Here is an 18142-nt window from a genome sequence, read left to right on the forward strand (position 1 = left end):
CTGCATGATGAAACGGGACTTCACCGGGCTGGGCCAGAAACACATGGGTGTGAAATCCCTCCCAAGTATGTTCTTCAGCTTTTCGGTTCCTGGAGGGACTGGTTCGGGTTAGGAGAGGTAGTGCTAATTACAGAGCTGACCGCCCGATCTTTGGAGATCGGAGCACACAGCCCTGTTCTTCTGGCCTCCGGGAAGGCTCCACCTTAGAATGTACCAGACACAGGGAATCCAGCTTATTTCTGGAGTCTCTGGAGAAGCCTTCATTCACTGGAATCTCCTTGGCAACTTCATGTCTAACCTCAAACCCTGTTGCTGCAGTTTCCCCTATTCTGCTCCCTTGGGGCCTCCCACCTTGCCTTCTCTCCCCCCTCTTCTAAAAACTTTGTGACAAGGTATTCTACTGTCCCCCACCCCCACCCCCACGCTCCCTTCTCTCTCTGGCCACTCCTTCTCTGACTCTTCTTTCTCCTCCCACCTCCTGGAACGTGGGTGTTCCCCTAGTTTCTGTTTTCATCTTTCCTCTCCCCAGGCACACTCTCCCTCCCCATCTCATCCATTTCCTGGCCTTCAACTCTCCATTTGGGAGAAGTCGCTTCTACCAGCACCTCAAAGCTGACTTCATCTTCTTCTATTTACTTCCCACAGCCTCTTGACAGTTTTTCTTCAGAGCTCCACTTTTTGTTTCAAAGTTAATGTTTACCAGGGATAGAGAATCCCAGCAGGAGCTCAAGTGGACTGAATGACCTCCAACAGCCCCTCTGAGGCTTCCCAAGCCTGACTTGGTCAGACTCTTGGGAGAGGTAAATTAACCTCATTCTCAGCCAAGCTGAGACCCTTGGGCTGGGGCTCTGTTATAACACTTATTACAGTCTACCTTGTGTTGTACTTTTCTGTGGACATGAGTTTTGATTATAAGCTCCTTGAGGGCAGGGTCCACATCTTGACATCGTTGTCTTCTGCCTTGTGCCACCTAACAAAATATCCTGCCAATAACATGCCCTTGTTGACTAAATCTTCCTTATTGAATTCCCCTCTAAGTCACCCTCCTCAAATATGTCAGGTTCAGCTTTTACTTTTAAAATATACTCTGTAATGTCAAATGTTTAGATTAACTTTACAGGTATTTCATCAGTCACAGAATGAAGGTCCAACCCCTATACTGGCATTCAATATCTGCCAAGATCTGCCTCGATATATCTTTTCTAACCTAATCACCTGCCACCTTCATGTTCCTTCTTTGATCTTCAAGCCTTTCTCTCTGCAAATCTCTGGCCACTGAACTCTAGCCCAGCAATTAATGCCTTTATTAGTAACTGTGGTCTGAATGAAAGCTTTAAAATGCCACTTCCTCAGTACTCTTGCCTGGAAAATCCCATGGACGGAGGAGCCTGGTGGGCTGCAGTCCATGGAGTTTTGAAGAGTCGGACACGACTGAGCGACTTCACTTTCACTTTTCACTTTCATGCATTGGAGGAGGAAATGGCAACCCACTCCAGTGTTCTTGCCTGGAGAATCCTAGGGATGGGGGAGCCTGGTGGGCTGCCGCCTATGCGGTTGCACAGAATCAGACACAACTGAAGCGACTTAGCAGCAGCACAGCAGCATAGAAAGTATTGCTTTTTCCAACAGAGCTGTAAATAAGCTCTACCACTGTTTAACTCCTCAACACATTGTTTCTACATTTTTGTACCATTGGTCTTCAAATTTGATGCAGTCTTGTTATCATATTTGCATGTCTTACCCCTTCCCTGCAACCAGCAGTAGAATGTTACTGACCACATTTGCAAAGTGAGGAAACCCAAACTCAGAAAAGTAAAACTTTGTGTCAGGGTCACATACTGTCTTCTTTTGACTGCACCAGACTGTGTCAGAACTCCCTGAAGGCAGGAACTGTGTCTTATTGTTTCTGTCTCCCACTAGCATGTAGTGAGTCCGCAGTTCAGTTCAGTTGCTCAGTCATGTCCGACTCTTTGCAACCCCATGGACTGCAGCATGCCAGGCTTTCCTGTCCATCACCAACTCCTGGAGCCTGCTCAAACTCATGTCCATTGAGTAGGTGATGCCATCTAATCATCTTGCCCTCAGTTGTCCCCTTCTCCTGCCTTCAATCTTTCCCAGCATCAGGGTCTTTTCTTATGAGTCAGTTCTTCGCATCTGGTGGCCTAAGTATTGGCACTGCAGCATCAGTGAGTCCTTGGGAACTACTTCTATATTAATGAGTATGAGTTGCCATCCTCTGTAGAATGACTCTTTAGAACCTTCAAGGAAATGACTAAATCATTCCCAAGGCTTCACTTACAAAGTCAGTAAATTTGTGAAAAGCAAGAGATACTGATATTCTCAATTGAATGAGATTTTGTGACCCAATCTCCTTTGAAGGAAAGCTTGGAAGGAACACAGATACTACTACTTACTGAGCTCCAAGGATAGTCCAGGATTCATCTGTTATCTCATGTAATTCTCACCACAATATCATGAAGTAGGCATTATGCCCCCATCTGACAGATGAGGATACTGAGGCTTGAGAGGTGTGTTGGCAAATGTCAGACAGCTTAGTAATATATTGAGTAAGAATTCAAATCTAGACAGGAATGACTCCAAAGCAGAAACTCCACTGCATCACCAATGAAAGACCTGAATATGTAAAAAGCAGGCTGGCACAAGGAACTGATGCGTAAAGCAGAATTCCAATATATTAATTGGGAGTGAGAAACATAATTGTTAAGTGGCTCATAATTGATAGGCCAGAACCTCTTTATACCATGAAAAGCCAAATTATCATCAGAAAGTAGTTAGGCTAGTTGGAATCTGAGCAAAACGGAGCCAGTGAAAAGATGAATCACTAAACCACCTCCACAGCGAACGTGCTGGTTGGGGCTCAGGCTTCTTCCCTCACTGTTTCATTCACTAAACATTTATTGACCATCTAGTGTGTATCAGGAACTGTGCCGGACTTGGAAATCCAGCACTGAAGCTTCCAGCCCAGGTGATACTGCCAAGTTTGTTCCTCCCCTCCCCCATGGCTCATATTTTTGGTTCAGGAAAGATCCACCTTCTGTTGCCCTTCTCTCCACTCTTGCATCAGCTCTGTTGAGGCCACTGATTGGTCAAAGCTTTCTTTTATTCCTCAGTCAGATTCCAGTCCTGAAGGTACATCTAGATGCTATTTGAAATGTTTCTGAGGCTCCTTTAGCTTCAGACCCTCTCACAGATTTTAACCCTAACGGAATTCTCATCTGTTCTGAATTCATTCTTCATAAATTAATTTTCTAATCCCAAATGCAATATGATAGAATATTTTTATACCCTGACCAGACCTGGGGCTATGATTTATCAACTCAGATATAATTTTCTGAGCTCTTATTGTTTGCCACACCCTCCCCTTCCATTTTAGAATATCATTTTTGCCTTGAGGGAATTTCAGGAAAGAAATCCAACTCCAGGTGACTTATTTGACAAAACCAAAGCAGACTCCATCTCTGTGGCTCATTCACACATTCATTCATTTAATTACAAATTCAGCAGGCATTCTGCTAGGTGCTGAGGGAGGGCCTTCTGGCTGACAGGTCCTGAGCTGTCAAGCTATACAACCAAAATTGACATTGTCCCCAGGAATTGTGCATTAGGGGGCAGAACAGCCACAGACTCTTGAAAGCAGAACCAACCCTCTCCGAAGAGCCCTGCCCAGGAATCAGGCAACTAGGGTTCTAGTTTTTAGCCATGTGATCCAAAGTGATTTTTTTTTTCAATCTCTTAGGATCTATTTCTTCATCTGGAAAACAAAGGAATTGAAATAGCTCTAACTCTCCAGAGGAAGTGTGAGAAGAACTGGTGTTGGGCATTACATATAATTCAGGTACCTTGATTGTATCCTGAGGACAGAAATCTTCAGATTTCAAAAAATTCACCCCTCTTGGATTTCCCTGGCAGTCCAGTGGTTAACATTCTGCCGCTTCCACTGGAGGGGGTGCGAGATGATCCTTGGTGGAGGAAGTTCATCAAGATGCGGCCCGAAAACCCCAATAAATTAAAAACAAAATTCACCCCTTTTAAAAAATAAAACAAAATCTGAGCTCCAGTTTGGTTCAGTAGGCTGTGAGCCCTCAGCGCACCCTGCAGGCAGGACTCTGTTATAGCTCAGAACTGGCTGGGGAAAAAGGTAGATTTTTGAGTTCCCAGAATTGTCAGATCCTTAAAAGAGGCCAGGCAACAGCTAAGACTATGAGGATTCCCTTGCTGCCAGCAGGAACCAGACTTCCCGGAGACCACCCCGCTTTCCTCTGCCCCTTGCCCAAATTCACTTCATGTTATCTTGACTTACTCTCTCACCTTATAGGCAGGAATCCTGAAGTCCAGAGAGAAGGCATTCACCAAAGGTCTCCCAAGAAGCTGGTCAGAGAGCAGAATTTAGAACCTTGGGATCCAGGCCCCCAATTAGGGCCACCTGCAGACTGCGCCAAGAGCCTCCCATTTCCAGAGAGAAGTGTCTTTGAACTGGAGTTTTGCTCACCCTCTCTCCCCCTGTCCTCCAGGCCCCGAGGTTGTATATATTCCATTCGCAGACAATCATCCTGAGGCCTATCACTGGAGCAGTGCCCCAGAGCTTTGCCACCATCCCTTTCCACCTCTTCCTACTCTCAGAAGCCTTTTGTTATCCACCCCTCCCCTCCCACAGTTGTACTTGGAAGCAGGATGTCAGAATTGAAGGGTCTAGTTCCAACACTTTAGAGCTGTGGGAACATGGTCAAGTCACTTCACCTCTCTGAACTTGTTTCCTGTTTCGTAAAATGGAGCTATAACGTTTACCTTCAGGGGTTATTGTGTGGATAAGAGTTAATGCATATGAGTCTCTCAACCAGGCTTGATGAAGATTAGGTGCTCAATAAACAGTAATGATCATTTAAATAGTACTTAACTGTGGTGTCGGAGAAGATGCTTGAGAGTCCCTTTGACTGCAAGGAGGTCAAACCAGTGAATCCTAAAGGAAGTCAGTCCTGAATATTCATTGGAAGGACTGATGCTGAAGCTGAAGCTTCAATACCTTGGCCACCAGATGCAAAGAACTGACTCACTAGAAAAGACCCTGATGCTGGGAAAGACTGAAGGCAGGAGGAGAAGGGGACGACAGAGGATGAGATAGTTAGATGGCATCACCAACTCCATGGACATGAGTTTGAGTAGGCTTCAGGGAGTTGGTAATGGACAGGAAAGCCTGGTGTGCTGCAGTTCATGGGGTCGCAAAGAGTCGGACACGACTGAGCGACTGAACTAAACTGTTCTTATTTTAAAGTACCTAGCTCAGTGACTGGTAGATAGTCGGGTGTTCAAGAAAGTGGTCATGACAATTACATTTAAAACTCTGGAGCACGAAGCTTGGCATTTAGCAGGGATTGAATAAAAGAAGGTTAGTCATGTTGCTTTTTTGACCCAAGGGCGCCCAGTACCTTTGCGGTCTAATAGTCTCTTCCGAGCCAAAGCTGCGGCGCCTACTTCTTTTTGCTCAGCAACAGGCTCTCCTAATGAAGACCGTGGCTGCCAATGAGCAGGAAGGTGGGCGGGGCTGTCTGGCAGCCAGTAGCAGCCCGCAGCGGCACTCGGGATAGGCCCAGGCTGGTTTCCAGGCCGCTGAGGGAAGCATAACCCCCAGCCTGATTGCTGGGCGTGGAGGGTCTCCAAATTCTTCTCGCTAATCAACTGGTCTCTGATTGGTGCGGAGTGCGGCGGCCCGCCCCTCCCTCCGTCCGATCCCGCCCCCAGGGGAGGGGAGAGGACTACGCGGTAAGCTTTCCATTTCTTTTTTTCACCCTTCTTTGCTTTTCTTCTGTTAATCAACTTTTGGTTTTAGTTCATGTTTTTCCTTTCCAAATTATGTAACATATATTATTGCAGAATACTGGAAAGTACAGAAAAGGATAAAGCTACAAAAGAAATAACCCGAAATGATATCCCCTCCCCCCCTTTAAAAAAAGGTTTTTGACGCTTTCTACCCTAAACCGGTATTACTCCTGTTCATTGTGAAAGTGTAAACCTAGAAACAACCAAAATGTTCATCAAAGGGGACTGGTTAAAGTAATAAACAGATTGGTCTACACAGGAAGCATAATGCCGCACAGAAGCAGAAGGAGATAGCTATACGCTGTATTGTAGGTGCTCTACGTGAAATGAAAAGATGTGCTGAATTTAATGTTAGGTTAAAGCAAAGAAACAAAAAACAAATGCACAGTGATACCTTCAGAATGATGTCGTAGATATGTCGGTGATTACACAGAGGCAACAAAAGTCTGGAAATAGGTGCAGTTTGCAACAAACTGTTAGGATCCAGTTACCTCTGAGGTAAAGGGGTAATAGAGAAATTAAAAGACTTTATACACTACACTTATTTAATAATCGATTAAAAGCCAAGATGTAGTACATTTGTAACTTAAAAAATAAAAGATACTTTCAAAGAACTGAAGTTGGGGGAGGGGAAGGTGGTAGAGAGAATCCCTTTGAAATTCTAATCCTACTACCAAGAGAGATTCAATGTTAACACATTGGCTTTTATTTTTGCATATATTTATTATATATAAATATAATGTTACTATTATATACTAATTCTTTAAACTATGTTTATATTTACAGTATATAAATTATGTGCACTTCCCAGGTGGTTCAGTGGTAAAGAATCTGCCTACCAATGTAGGAGACCCAAGAGCCTTGGGTTGGATCCTGTGTCAGGAGGATCCCCTGGAGAAGGAAATGGCAACCCACTCCAGTATTCTTGCCTGAGAAATCCTGTGGACAGAGAAGCCTGGCAGGCTACAGTCCATGGGATTGCAAAGAATCCGACACGATTGAACGACTAAACAGCATAAAAATTATGTATGGCGATGGAGCCTGCTTTTTCTACTTACTATAATTCATGATGATTTTCAAAAATTAAATGTTCTTTAAACTTAATTTGTTTAAAGTTCATAATAACGTGATTTTACTGATAGGTTTTCTTTTTTTTTAGTAATTTTTTTTTAAATGAAGCTCTTGATGTTTTCATGAAGGTTCTTGATGTCTTGTGGCAGAAAGAGTTGAGCTTTAGCCACGGAACCACCAGGGAATTCCCCTACAACATAATCTGTAATGGTTGTAGAATGTTCACGTGTCACATTCATTAATATCTATTGCTAGACATTTTTCAATATTTTATGTCAAAGTGAGATGAAACTCTTACATACAAGATATTGCATTATATTCCTGATTAGTCTCCTAGGTTAAGTTTCTAGGAGCAAATTCATGAGTCAAAGACTGTGAACAAGTATATTTCTCTTGATGCTAACTGTAAAAACTTTTCAAAGTTTATTTCTGTGAATATTTTTGATGCCTATCTTAGGTCAGGCTGCCATAACAAAATATCGTAGACTGGGTAAGTTTGAAAAACAAAATTTGTTTTGTCAGAATCTGGAGTCTGGAAGTCCAAGATAAGGTACCAGCATGTTGGGTTCTGAGGAGCGCTCTCGTCCTGGCTTGCAAATGGCTGCCTTCTCGATGTCCACAGATGGCAGAGAGTGAGTAAGCAAGCTGTCTGATGTCTCTTCTTAGAAGGGCTCTAATCTCATTGTGAGGGTCCCACTCTCATGACCTCATCTAAAATCACAGAGTGGGAGAAAATTTTGAAAATTATATAGCTAATTAAGGTCTGAAAGTGAAAGTGAAGTCACTCAGTCCTGTCGGACTCTTTGCACCCAGACTGTAGCCTACCAGGCTTCTCCATCCATGGGATTTTCCAGGCAAGAATACTGGAGTGGGTTACCATTTCCTTCTCCAGGATATCTTCCCCATGCAGGGATTGAACCCGGGTCTCCCACATTGTAGGCAAGACGCTTTACTGTCTGAGCCACCAGGGAAGTCCAGTTAAGGTCTAGTAGGAGAAGGAAATGGCAACCCACTCCAGTGTTCTTGCCTGGAGAACCCAGGGATGGTGGAGCCTAGTGGGCTGCCGTCTCTGGGGTCACACAGAGTCGGACACGACTGAAGCAACTTAGCAGCAGTAGCAGCAGCCATCATATATCGGAGAAGGCAGTGGTACCCCACTCCAGTACTCTTGCCTGGAAAATCCCATGGACGGGGGAGCCTGGTAGGCTGCAGTCCATGGGGTTTCGAAGAGTCGGACAGGACTGAGCGACTTCACTTGCACTTTTCACTTTCATGCATTGGAGAAGGAAATGGCAGCCCACTCTAGTGTTCTTGCCTGGAGAATCCCAGGGACAGAGGAGCCTAGTGGGCTGCCATCTATGGGGTCACACAGAGTCGGACACGACTGAAGTGATGCAGCAGCAGCAGCAGCCATCATATATAAAGAATTCTGGGGGCTTCCTTGGTGGTCCAGTGGCTAAGATTCCAAGCTCCCAATGCAGGGGGCCTGGGTTCCACCGTTGGTCAGGGAGCCACATCCCACATTCCACAACTAAGAGTCTGCATGCCACAACTAAAGATCCTGTGTGCTGAAACTAAGACCTGGTGCAGTCAAATGAATTAATTAATTTAACAAATTCTGGAAACTTAATGACAAGAAGACAAATAATCCAATTCAAAATAGGCACAGGACTTGAAGGGATGTTTATTCAAAGAAGACAGACAAGTGGCCAATAAGCACACAAAAAGATGCTCAATGTTATTGGTCATCAGAGAAACGTAAATCGAAACCATGATGAGCTACCACTTTACCCACATTAGGATAGCTAGAATCAAAAAAATCACGTGTAACAAGTGTCAGTGAGGGTATGAAGAAACTGGATTTCTGTACATTGCTGGTGGGAATGCAAAATGCTGCTGTGCAAAAACAGATTGGCAGTTCCTCAGTAGGTTAAATATAGAATTACTCTATGATCCAGCTGTGTCACGCCTAGGTATTTATCCAAAAGAACTGAAAACAGGTGTCCAAATAAATACTTGTATAGGAATATTTTTAGCAGCACTATTCACAACAGCCAAAAGGTCGAAGCAAGCCGAATGTCCATCAGTTGATGGATAGTCAAAAGTGTGATATAGCCACACAATGGAATATTATTCTGCTATTAAACAATGGAATGGAGGTGTGGGATGGGGAGGGAGGTGGCAGGGAGGTTCAAGAGGGAGGGGACATATGTAAACTTATGGATGGTTCATGTTGACATTTGGCAGAAAACCAACACAATACTGTAAAGGAATTATCCTTCAATTAAAAATAAATAAATTTTTAAAAATGGAATGGGACTTCCCTGGTGGTCTAGTGGTTAAGAATACACTTGCCAATGTAGGTGACATAGGTTCCATTCCTGGTTTGGGAAGATTCCATGTGCTGCAGGGCGACTAAACCCGTGTGCCCTAGAGCCATGGGACGCCATCGCAGTAAGAAACCTCGGCACTGCAACTAGAGCCCCTGCTCACCACATGCAGCCTCGAAGACCCAGTGCAGTCAAAAATAAATACACAAAAGTTTAAACCATGTTACACAGACGGGCCTTGAAAACCTTACTCTAAGTGAGAGAAGCTAGACACAAAATGTTACAGATTGTATGATTCCATTTGCATGTTGATTCAGAATAGCCAGGTCTATGGAGACAGAAAGCAGGCTAGCGGTTGCCAGGGGCTGGGTCGAGAGGGAAATGGAGAGTGACAGCTTAATGGGTACGGAATTTCCTTCTGGGGTGATGAAAATGTCTCGAACTAAACAGAGGCAATGTTTGCACAACATTGTGAATATACTAAATGCCCCTGAATTTTACACTTTAAATGGTTAATGATTAATTTTATGTCATGTGAATTTTATCTGAAGTTAATAAAAAGGATGATGAGCAAGGGGGAACCTGTGGCATCTGCTAATTGCGAGATTGTGCTGGGTGGCCCAGCGTGTGAAGCGCTGGCATACGTCTCCTTGTACTTCTTTGTTCCTTTGCCTGCTTCCAAGCTTTTTGTTCCTTTCTGGTGTTTGAGGTTGAAGATTCCTCAAGGGTAAAAGTGGTTTAGGTGTTTTCTGCTCTAGGAAAGGACTGTACTTAAAAAGAAGAGGGAAAGGAGCAAAGGAGGGAGAGAGGATGGAAAGAAGAAAGAAAGAACTGAGAAGTGGGACACAGTGACTGAGTCAGCTTACAGGTGGCCAGCTCAGCCCTGGGCAGAGTCACAGAACTTACTGCACTCCCACCTCCCCATCCCCGCCACAGTCCCTCTGAGCAGCAGATAGAAAGGCTAAACTATTGTCGACCCCCAGGAGCCAAGGAGCTCTCTCAATGCCAGATGCTGTCACTCAGTCTTGAATGCCAGTCTCTCCTGTTTACCTGCCTGCTGTTATGTCTCTCCCAGGTCAGCACTGATTGCCTGTCCCACGACCTCCCCCAACATTCTAGACTCACTCCATTAAAACGACATTGTTGTTTAACCACTTGACTTTGCCAATAGGCTGTGGGTTCCATAAGGACCGCCGTGGGAATTATTTTGTAGTTGAATTCCCAGTGTTTACCAAGTGTCCAGCATGTAGTAGGTACTAAATATAATTTTTATATTGAAAATTAAATGAATACATTTTAGAAGTATGAAACTGGAATCCATAGAATATGCAGCAGTGCATATTTGAAAATAGTGGAATAACCCTGGGTCATCCCCAATGGTCCTGGCAAGACCCACCACCCACAACCTGTTCCACGTTGAGGAGGGAGCTAACGGGTAGCTGAACCACTGCAATTCAAGACTGTGGGAACAGGAGTTCTGAAGTAAAGTCCTTGCGCAGCACAAACCTGCTTGTGTGACCTTGAGATAGTTATTCCCAATTCCCTGCTTTTGTTACTTTGGTTAGAAAATTAAGCTTATGGTGTATGAACCTATTTACCAGAAATATCATGAGATTTAATGAGTAAATAATTATAAAGTGCTCCATAAATAGTTGTGCAATTATTAAATAATTGTTAAATAATCTCGTGTAAAATTCCATAGAAAAAAGAATTTTTTTTAATGTTTCTGACACAGGTGGTTAGAAAGCTACTTAGACAGATCTCCTGTACTTTTCAGGGCTTCTCTGGCCCCTGCCTTTCCTGAGTTTTGTTTGTTCAGGTCTTGAGATTCTGTGAGGCAATAGCCTGTTCTTCCAGTAAATTACTGTTTTTCTCCTCCATAAGCCAGCCAGTGCTGGTTTCTGTTACTTGTAAACAAAAAAGATTTTAACTAATGCAATAAACCAGTGTAGCATTTTCCAAATTGTATTCTGTGGAATGCAATGTTCGAAAATGCTAATATGTTTTGTACAGAATAATTAATACATTTTTTAAAAAGTCCTAAAATACCATTCATATTAAGAACTCTATTAGAGACTTTCCTGGTGCTCCAGTGGCTGAGACTTTATGCCCCAAAGCAGGGGGCCCGGGTTCTATCCCTGGTCAGGGATTTAAACCCAACATGCTGCAACTAAGACCTTGCACAACCAAATAGATATAATATTTAAAATATTAAATATATAGTTATCTTCATTGTACTTAATAATCTGCCTATGTTGACACATATGTTGCCTATGTCTGATGATTATTAAAAGTGCCCTGTGCTCAAGAATGTCAGCAAATTTCATTAGAATTTAGAATGGTCCTCAAACTTCAGGGCACATCAGAATCACCTGGGGGGGCTTGTTTAATGACATTCCTGGATTCCACCCTCATTTTCAGCAGGTCTGGGATGTGGCCTGGGAATCTGCGTTTCTAACAAGTTCCCAGGTGATGCTGCTGCTGCTGCTTTGTGGCTTCTTTAAGAATCCCTTGCTGTAGTATTTCTCAAATTCTAAGAACCACCTGAGTGTGCTTCTGGGTCTTTGGTTAATCTCATGGCCTGTGTTGTGTCTGTGGTAACTGGTTCATATCACATAAATTACCTTAGGATTTTAACATATATTTGTTTAAAAGTTTTAAAGTATTTTAAAACATAGTTATATCTTTCCGTTACTATGATAGGAAAACTAACCACAGGTATGTCCTAACAAAAAGATCATGAGTTACCATTTTCATAAAGCTCAGGTAGTTTTAAATTAGGCAGCTCCAAAAACTTTTTTAAGAGTTGAAACTCAGTTTTAACCACTGGAGTTACACTGCAGGGGTTTCAGGTTGATCCCTCAAGGGGAAGTTCCACATGTTGCCAGGTGAGGCAAAAAAAAAAAAAAAAAAAAAAAAAAAAATTGAACTCATGATTCCTTGTCTTCACTTTAAAGTTTCAACTCTTTGATTCAATCATCATTAGACTGATTTTCATTTAAAACATAGGACAAGAGTAGATGATACACTGCTGTTGAGGAATCAACTTAGGAACATCATTCCCAATAAGGAAAGTATTGATTATAAAAAGTCACAAAACACTATAATCTTCAATTTTTTTTTTTCTTTGCCTGTTTGGCCTTGGGACATGTGGGATCTTATTTCCAGGAATCGAACTCCAGGCCCATGGCAGTGAAAGCAGAGTCCTAACCACTGGACCACCAGAGAATTCCCAAGATTTTGTGTGCCATTTTTTTTTTTTTTTTGGTCACAAAAGTCCAAAATGGAGGATGTTACGTGTTCCTCAACCAGTTTTTTAAATTTCAAATTTTGCAGTGTTTTAAAATTTTAAAAAGGTATGTGAGTTAATACGACCATTTCTTGTACCTCATCTTTAACATCATTTTGTTGCTGGCCACTAGAATCTCAGCACTCATACCTCAAGAGTATCTAGAAATAAACTTTCCATCAGCAGCACTATGGGTAAGTTTTGGAAACAGCCATCAAGTGTCTGGTCTGTAAGGACAGGGTCAACGACTTGTCCAAGATGTTATCACTCAATGATCCTAAGGCCTTTTGTGTAAACAAAAAGTCATCTGTCTTAAAACAAATGACATCACAATTCTGGGGCAAATGATCTACTATTGAACTGGTGAATTGAAAATATCTTGCCAATGGCCCATATGTCACTTGAAGTTGTTTTTTGCATTTTTGTCTATAAGAGTTACACAAATAGTTTGTATAATAATCAAGGCCTTAAAGTCTAAAGCAAGAGGATGCTCAGCAAAGCAAAATGTAACTTCAGTGATAATTCTGATTCTGTGCTGTTAACAGATTAGGAGTCTAAACATCTAGATGCCAAGGTGACACGATTTCTAATTCCAGCCTTCTCAATCTGCATGAGGATAATTAGAACAAGGGTAATTAGTTCACATGGAGTTGTCTAATCCATTTTATAAATGCAAAATGGTATTACTGATGGTGCCTTGAATCACAGCTTTTAAAGTCCATCCTAAAGGGGATCAATCCTGGGTGTTCATTGGAAGGACTGAGGTTGAAGCTGAAACTCCAATACTTTGGCCACCTGATGCGAAGAGCTGACACATTGGAAAAGACCCTGACGCTGGGAAAGATTGAGGGCAGGAGGAGAAGGGGATGAAGAAGAGGATGAGATGGTTGGATGGCATCACCAACTCAATCAACATGAGTCTGGGTCAACTCCGGAAGTTGGTGATGGACAGGGAGGCCTGGCGTGCATGGGGTCGCAAAGAGTCGGACACAACTGAACAACTAAACTGAACTGAAGCAACCACTCCTGTTTTCCAGGCTGCTCTTGACCTTATATGTTGACATCTATCCCTTAGGAAGCTCTCTCCGTTGCCTCTTGCCTAGTGTCTGACGGGGAAGAGGGACTTTCTGTTCTCCCTGTCATGCTTTTTCCTGCCTCTGCTGCACAGCACTCATCACACTGTGCTTTGGCTCCAAGGTCCCTATTGCAGGTACCCTGTCTTCTGATTCATTTTAGTGGCCCAGTAGTGTCCCCTTACCCCTCTTCAGACAAAAACATTAGACACAGTTCACTAATGACAATTTATTATAATATTTTGGAAGCACACAGATTGCTTTTGGTTAAACCAGAACTATGTCTACATAGAAGTGGGCAATAATAGGTGCCATTCTATGGAGAACTGGTGGACTTAGTCGTCATCTTCACTCTGTTTTAGTCTCTTGATCGACTGCTTATGCCGCTCAATTTCTTTCTGCAGGCGCTCAATCTCCTTTGCATGATGAGAGATCTCATTTTCATGGTGTTTCTTCAAGGCGGCCAGCTGTTCTTTAGCACGAGCTCTACAGGACAGAGTGGCTCTTGGTTTAATCCCAATTCTTCACCCCAAAGAGATCTCTAAGCACCTGAAACACCTAAAGCAAAAAGGCATCCCAACCCCACAGGAGTCTGGCTCACCATCCTCTTCTACCCTCTTCAAGCCCCACTGTGAACGACGACTCCATCCTAAGATACAACATTTACAGGAGATGGCCAAAAAACGATTCCATTGTCCTGGTGCTAGTGCCTGAAATTCCTGCGCTAATGAAGGAGTCCTTTCAGATTCAGTAGAAAACTCCAGAGAGGTGTGACTTAAGTCCCTACCTGAAGGACTTATGAGAGAAACAACCCAGAGAACAGAATCCCTTTCTGGGGGGGAAAAGAGCAAAAGGAGGTGGGGAGATATAAAGGTGCATAGTTAAAGGACAAATATATGTGTCCTACCACAGTTTATCTAGGGCTGTCTTTGCCTGAGGACTGCAAGGCCCTCTGTAAAGGCCAAAATGAAGGGGAGGAAAAATACAAGTGGTCTCTTGAGTCCAATTTAGGTCTCAAGAACGGATGATTCAAATGTTGGCTTGGCTATATACAGGCTTCTGTTTTCCATAAATGTAAAATGTGGGAGACCAATTAGATGGTCTCTAAGAGCTGCACCTTATCTCTCTGGTATGACAGGTGCCATGGCGATAATCCTTAATCGTGAGCAGAGAGGGCAGAAAAGATAGGCCAAGGAGAGCAGAAGATAGATTAGTTCCACGCTGCTCCCCACTGTGGATACAAGTCAGTATAAGATAACTCGAGGCTGGTAAACAGGGTAGACAGGCCCAGCCCAATCCATGCTCCTAAAGGCTGGGCTGGGCTGAGCGGGCCAAGTGTCCAAGAAAAGGGGGGACAGGTGTCCAAACCACGTGCAGCTGCCACATGCTCCTACGATCCCATTCGCTGACGCGAGCTGCAGAAGCAGAAGGGTCTAGAAATGGCTGAGGGTCTGAAGGATCAGGGAATTCATCCTTGCGGGGCTGGCAAGCTAAGCCCTGGGATGAGGGCTGAGAGAGCCAGGCTCAGTGAGTCTGCAGATAGTGGAACCGTCGGATCTAGATGCTCTGGGAGGAATCTGGGGGGCATTCTGCACGATTCGGGTAGAACTCCATGGGTGGAGACGGTAGATGACTCAGGAAGAGATAAGTCGAGGTCTGCAGACCCGCAGGTGGAAATGACTTGGATATGGGGGCCGTGGGATTCGGCAGGCCACCGGGAGCCCACAGGTGGCGACAGTCGGGCCCTCAAGCATTGGGTGTTAAACAGGTTCAGGGGCCTGTTAGGTCTTTCTGGGAGGGTGAGATGGGGTGGGGTGGGGTCGGGTGTGGATGGGACGCCGCAGGACGCCAGGGAGGGATGCGTGGGAGCAACTGACAATTGAAGAGGGGCTGGAAGGCCGTGAAGGATCTAGGGCTGGACTCGGGGTCCCCAGGGCCTCACCGGAAGTATCGCTCCTCTTCGGCCTGCTCTCTTTTTCCGAAGGCCCCACCGGCGTCCCGGACCGCGCCCGCACTGGACCTAACACTATCTCCCTGCGGAGAGAGACGGGGGCATTGGTACAGACGCGGGCGGGAGGGCGAGGAGGAATCCGCGCTCAGGGCTGGGGCAACGGACCCTGCCGCTGGCATACCGATTCCGAGCCAAAGCCTCTGCCTTGCATTGCCCAGACGCTCCAGACGGCCTGCCGGGTACGCGCCGCCAACGCCGTGGCTGCCATTGCAGTCAGTGAAGCACCCCTCCAGTGACCTGAAGTTCAGCTTCTCCTTAGGCGCAGCTTCTCCGCAGGCGCTAACTGCCCGCTGGCCAGGCAGCCAACCGTTTCGCTGGAGAGGCGGGATGAAGTCAGGAGTAGCGAATCATTCGAGGGAGAGGCGGGGTTCCTGTAGTTTGTGACGAATCCAGCAACGGGGCGGGCCCATTCTTAGCCAACCCTTAGCAAGGGCTCCGGGGTCAAAGGACTGGAGAAAAATAATGGAGGAGATTGGGGAAAAGGTGGAACAGAGAGGCAGTAGCCAAGGTTTCGGCTCTTGGGATCTATCAGAACTAGGCGTGGCGTCCACCCCCACCTCACCATTCCTACTCTCACGTTATTGTTAAACACCCAAAGGAAGCCTTCATTTTTCTGGACTACTAGCATCAATAAGATGGGTAATAAGCGGGCGGGGGGCGGACTGGGCGGCTTCTGTCCATGATGCTGACGTCCAGGGTGCCCTTACTTAGTCATTTAGAGTTGTGGGGATTTTTTTTTTTTTTTTTTGGATGTATGAATCTATGGTTTTTTTGCCGTTGTTGCACTGACATTTCACTCTCAAGTCTAAAACTTCAGCTCAGAGAAAACTTCTCTGCCCTCCGTCATTCTATCAATAGCTCAGTTTTGTTCTTTTTGTCTTTTTGCGCCTTCGAGTTTACGAAGTTGTCAAGACGTTACTGAATTACTATTTGCGAGATGTATTGATGTGTTATCAAAAATAGACTTGATAACAGGACTTTTGCAGTGTGGTGCAATCAAGTTGAAAAGAGCATAGGTAGGCGTCTAGGGAAGACATTACTTTGGTCTTCCGTTAGCCATCTAACAAATGTCATCAAGATAATAGTAGTTCATAGCCTTTGCCCTATGTCATTTTCTCCCACTGGGTCCAGTTTTTTTCTCCTTTAGTTGAGAGAGGTGGGCCAGATCTCATTCATGATTATAAAAATATCTTCTCTGCTTTCTGTGACTTTGTTCAAGTGTTTTTAGTGATCACTTTTTCTCTGGAAAAATACCAGCCCTGGTTTGTATGACTTACATGGGAGGAAATGGCTGCAGGGCACATTTTCAAATGTTCATTTCACAAAACTTGAAAAAGCATGAAAGCAGAAGGCTAGAAATAATAATCACGCATAAGCCCACTACTTAGTGATAATAACTGTGTGTGTCTTTAGATACTTCAGTGCCATTCCTGTTTCAGAGGGCTTCCCTGGTGGCTCAGATGGTAAAGAGTCCACCTGTAATGCAGGATCCCTGGGAAGATCCCCTGGAGGAGGGTCTGGCAACCCACTGCAGTATTCTTGCCTGGAGAATCTCCATGGACAGAGGAGGCCAGTGGTCTATAGTCCCTGGGGTTGCAAAGAGTCAGATGAGACTAAGTGACTAAGCACACAGCACAGCATCTGTTTCAGAAACTCTGCTTCTGGTTCTCAGTGTTTTTTGATTATCTCCTGGGTGGGCATCCAGTGGAAGGTCTTGATGAGTTTGTGCAAAAGATCCATAGAGGCATTAGGGTGGCTGCAATTAAAAAACATGGAAAACAACAAGCACTGGTGAGGATGTGGATAAATTGTAACCCTCCTACATTGCTAGTGGGATTGTAAAATGGTTCAGCCACTTCGAAAAACAGCTTGGCAGTTGCTCAAAAGGTTAAGTATAGAATTATCATATGACTCGCAATTTCAGGGAGAAGGCAATGGCACCCCACTCCAGTACTCTTGCCTGGAATATCCCATGGGCGGAGGAGCCTGGTGGGCTGCAGTCCATGGGGTCGCTAAGGGGCGGCGGACACGACTGAGCGACTTCACTTTCACGCATTCAAGAAGGAAATGGCAACCCACTCCAGTGTTCTTGCCTGGAGAATCCCAGGGATGGGGCAGCCTGGTGGGCTGCCGTCTATGGGGTTGCACAGAGCCGGACACTACTGAAGCGACTTAGCAGCAGCAGCAGCAGCAGCAGCAGCAATTTCAATTCTAGGTACATACCTCCCCCCAGTAGAAAACTGGTACTCACACCTTCATAGCAGAACCATTTTACAATAGCCAAAAGATAGAAACAACCCAAATGTCCATCAACTGATGTGAATAATGTCATCAATTAGTGAATAAACTAATTGTGGTATACACGTATGATGGAATACTATTCAGCCGTAAAAGTGATGAAGTAATGGTGTGTGCTATATTTTGAAAGAACCAGGGAAACATGCTAAGTGAAAAAAGCCAGACACAAAAGGTCACATGTTGTATGACTGCATTTACATGAAACATCCAGCATAAGTAAGTCCATAGAGACATT

At 44.5% G+C, this 18142-nt stretch overlaps 1 protein-coding gene across 1 annotated transcript; it reads right to left on the reverse strand.

Moving 5' to 3' along the window:
• Positions 1-13812: 13812 nt before the first annotated feature.
• Positions 13813-15866, reverse strand: ATP5IF1 (ATP synthase inhibitory factor subunit 1). Its single transcript, XM_027965424.2, has 3 exons — positions 15731-15866; positions 15541-15632; positions 13813-14084 (listed from the first exon to the last, which is right to left on the reverse strand). Exons 1-3 carry the CDS (start codon positions 15815-15817, stop codon positions 13934-13936), a joined length of 330 nt encoding a protein of 109 aa, XP_027821225.1. The 5' UTR covers positions 15818-15866; the 3' UTR covers positions 13813-13933.
• Positions 15867-18142: the final 2276 nt, after the last annotated feature.

This window comes from Ovis aries, chromosome 2 (assembly GCF_016772045.2).
Source record: "Ovis aries strain OAR_USU_Benz2616 breed Rambouillet chromosome 2, ARS-UI_Ramb_v3.0, whole genome shotgun sequence".
NCBI classification, from domain to species: domain Eukaryota; kingdom Metazoa; phylum Chordata; class Mammalia; order Artiodactyla; family Bovidae; genus Ovis; species Ovis aries.

Bases quoted from the DNA above. Each gene is read 5' to 3' on its own strand.
- ATP5IF1 (XM_027965424.2), bottom strand. From the start codon at position 15,817: ATGGCAGCCACGGCGTTGGCGGCGCGTACCCGGCAGGCCGTCTGGAGC. The intron at 15,633-15,730 runs GTATGCCAGCGG...CTCTCTCCGCAG, and splicing joins GAGGCTTTGGCTCGGAATCG to GGAGATAGTGTTAGGTCCAG. The intron at 14,085-15,540 runs GTGAGGCCCTGG...TCTGTCCTGTAG, and splicing joins GAAGAGGAGCGATACTTCCG to AGCTCGTGCTAAAGAACAGC.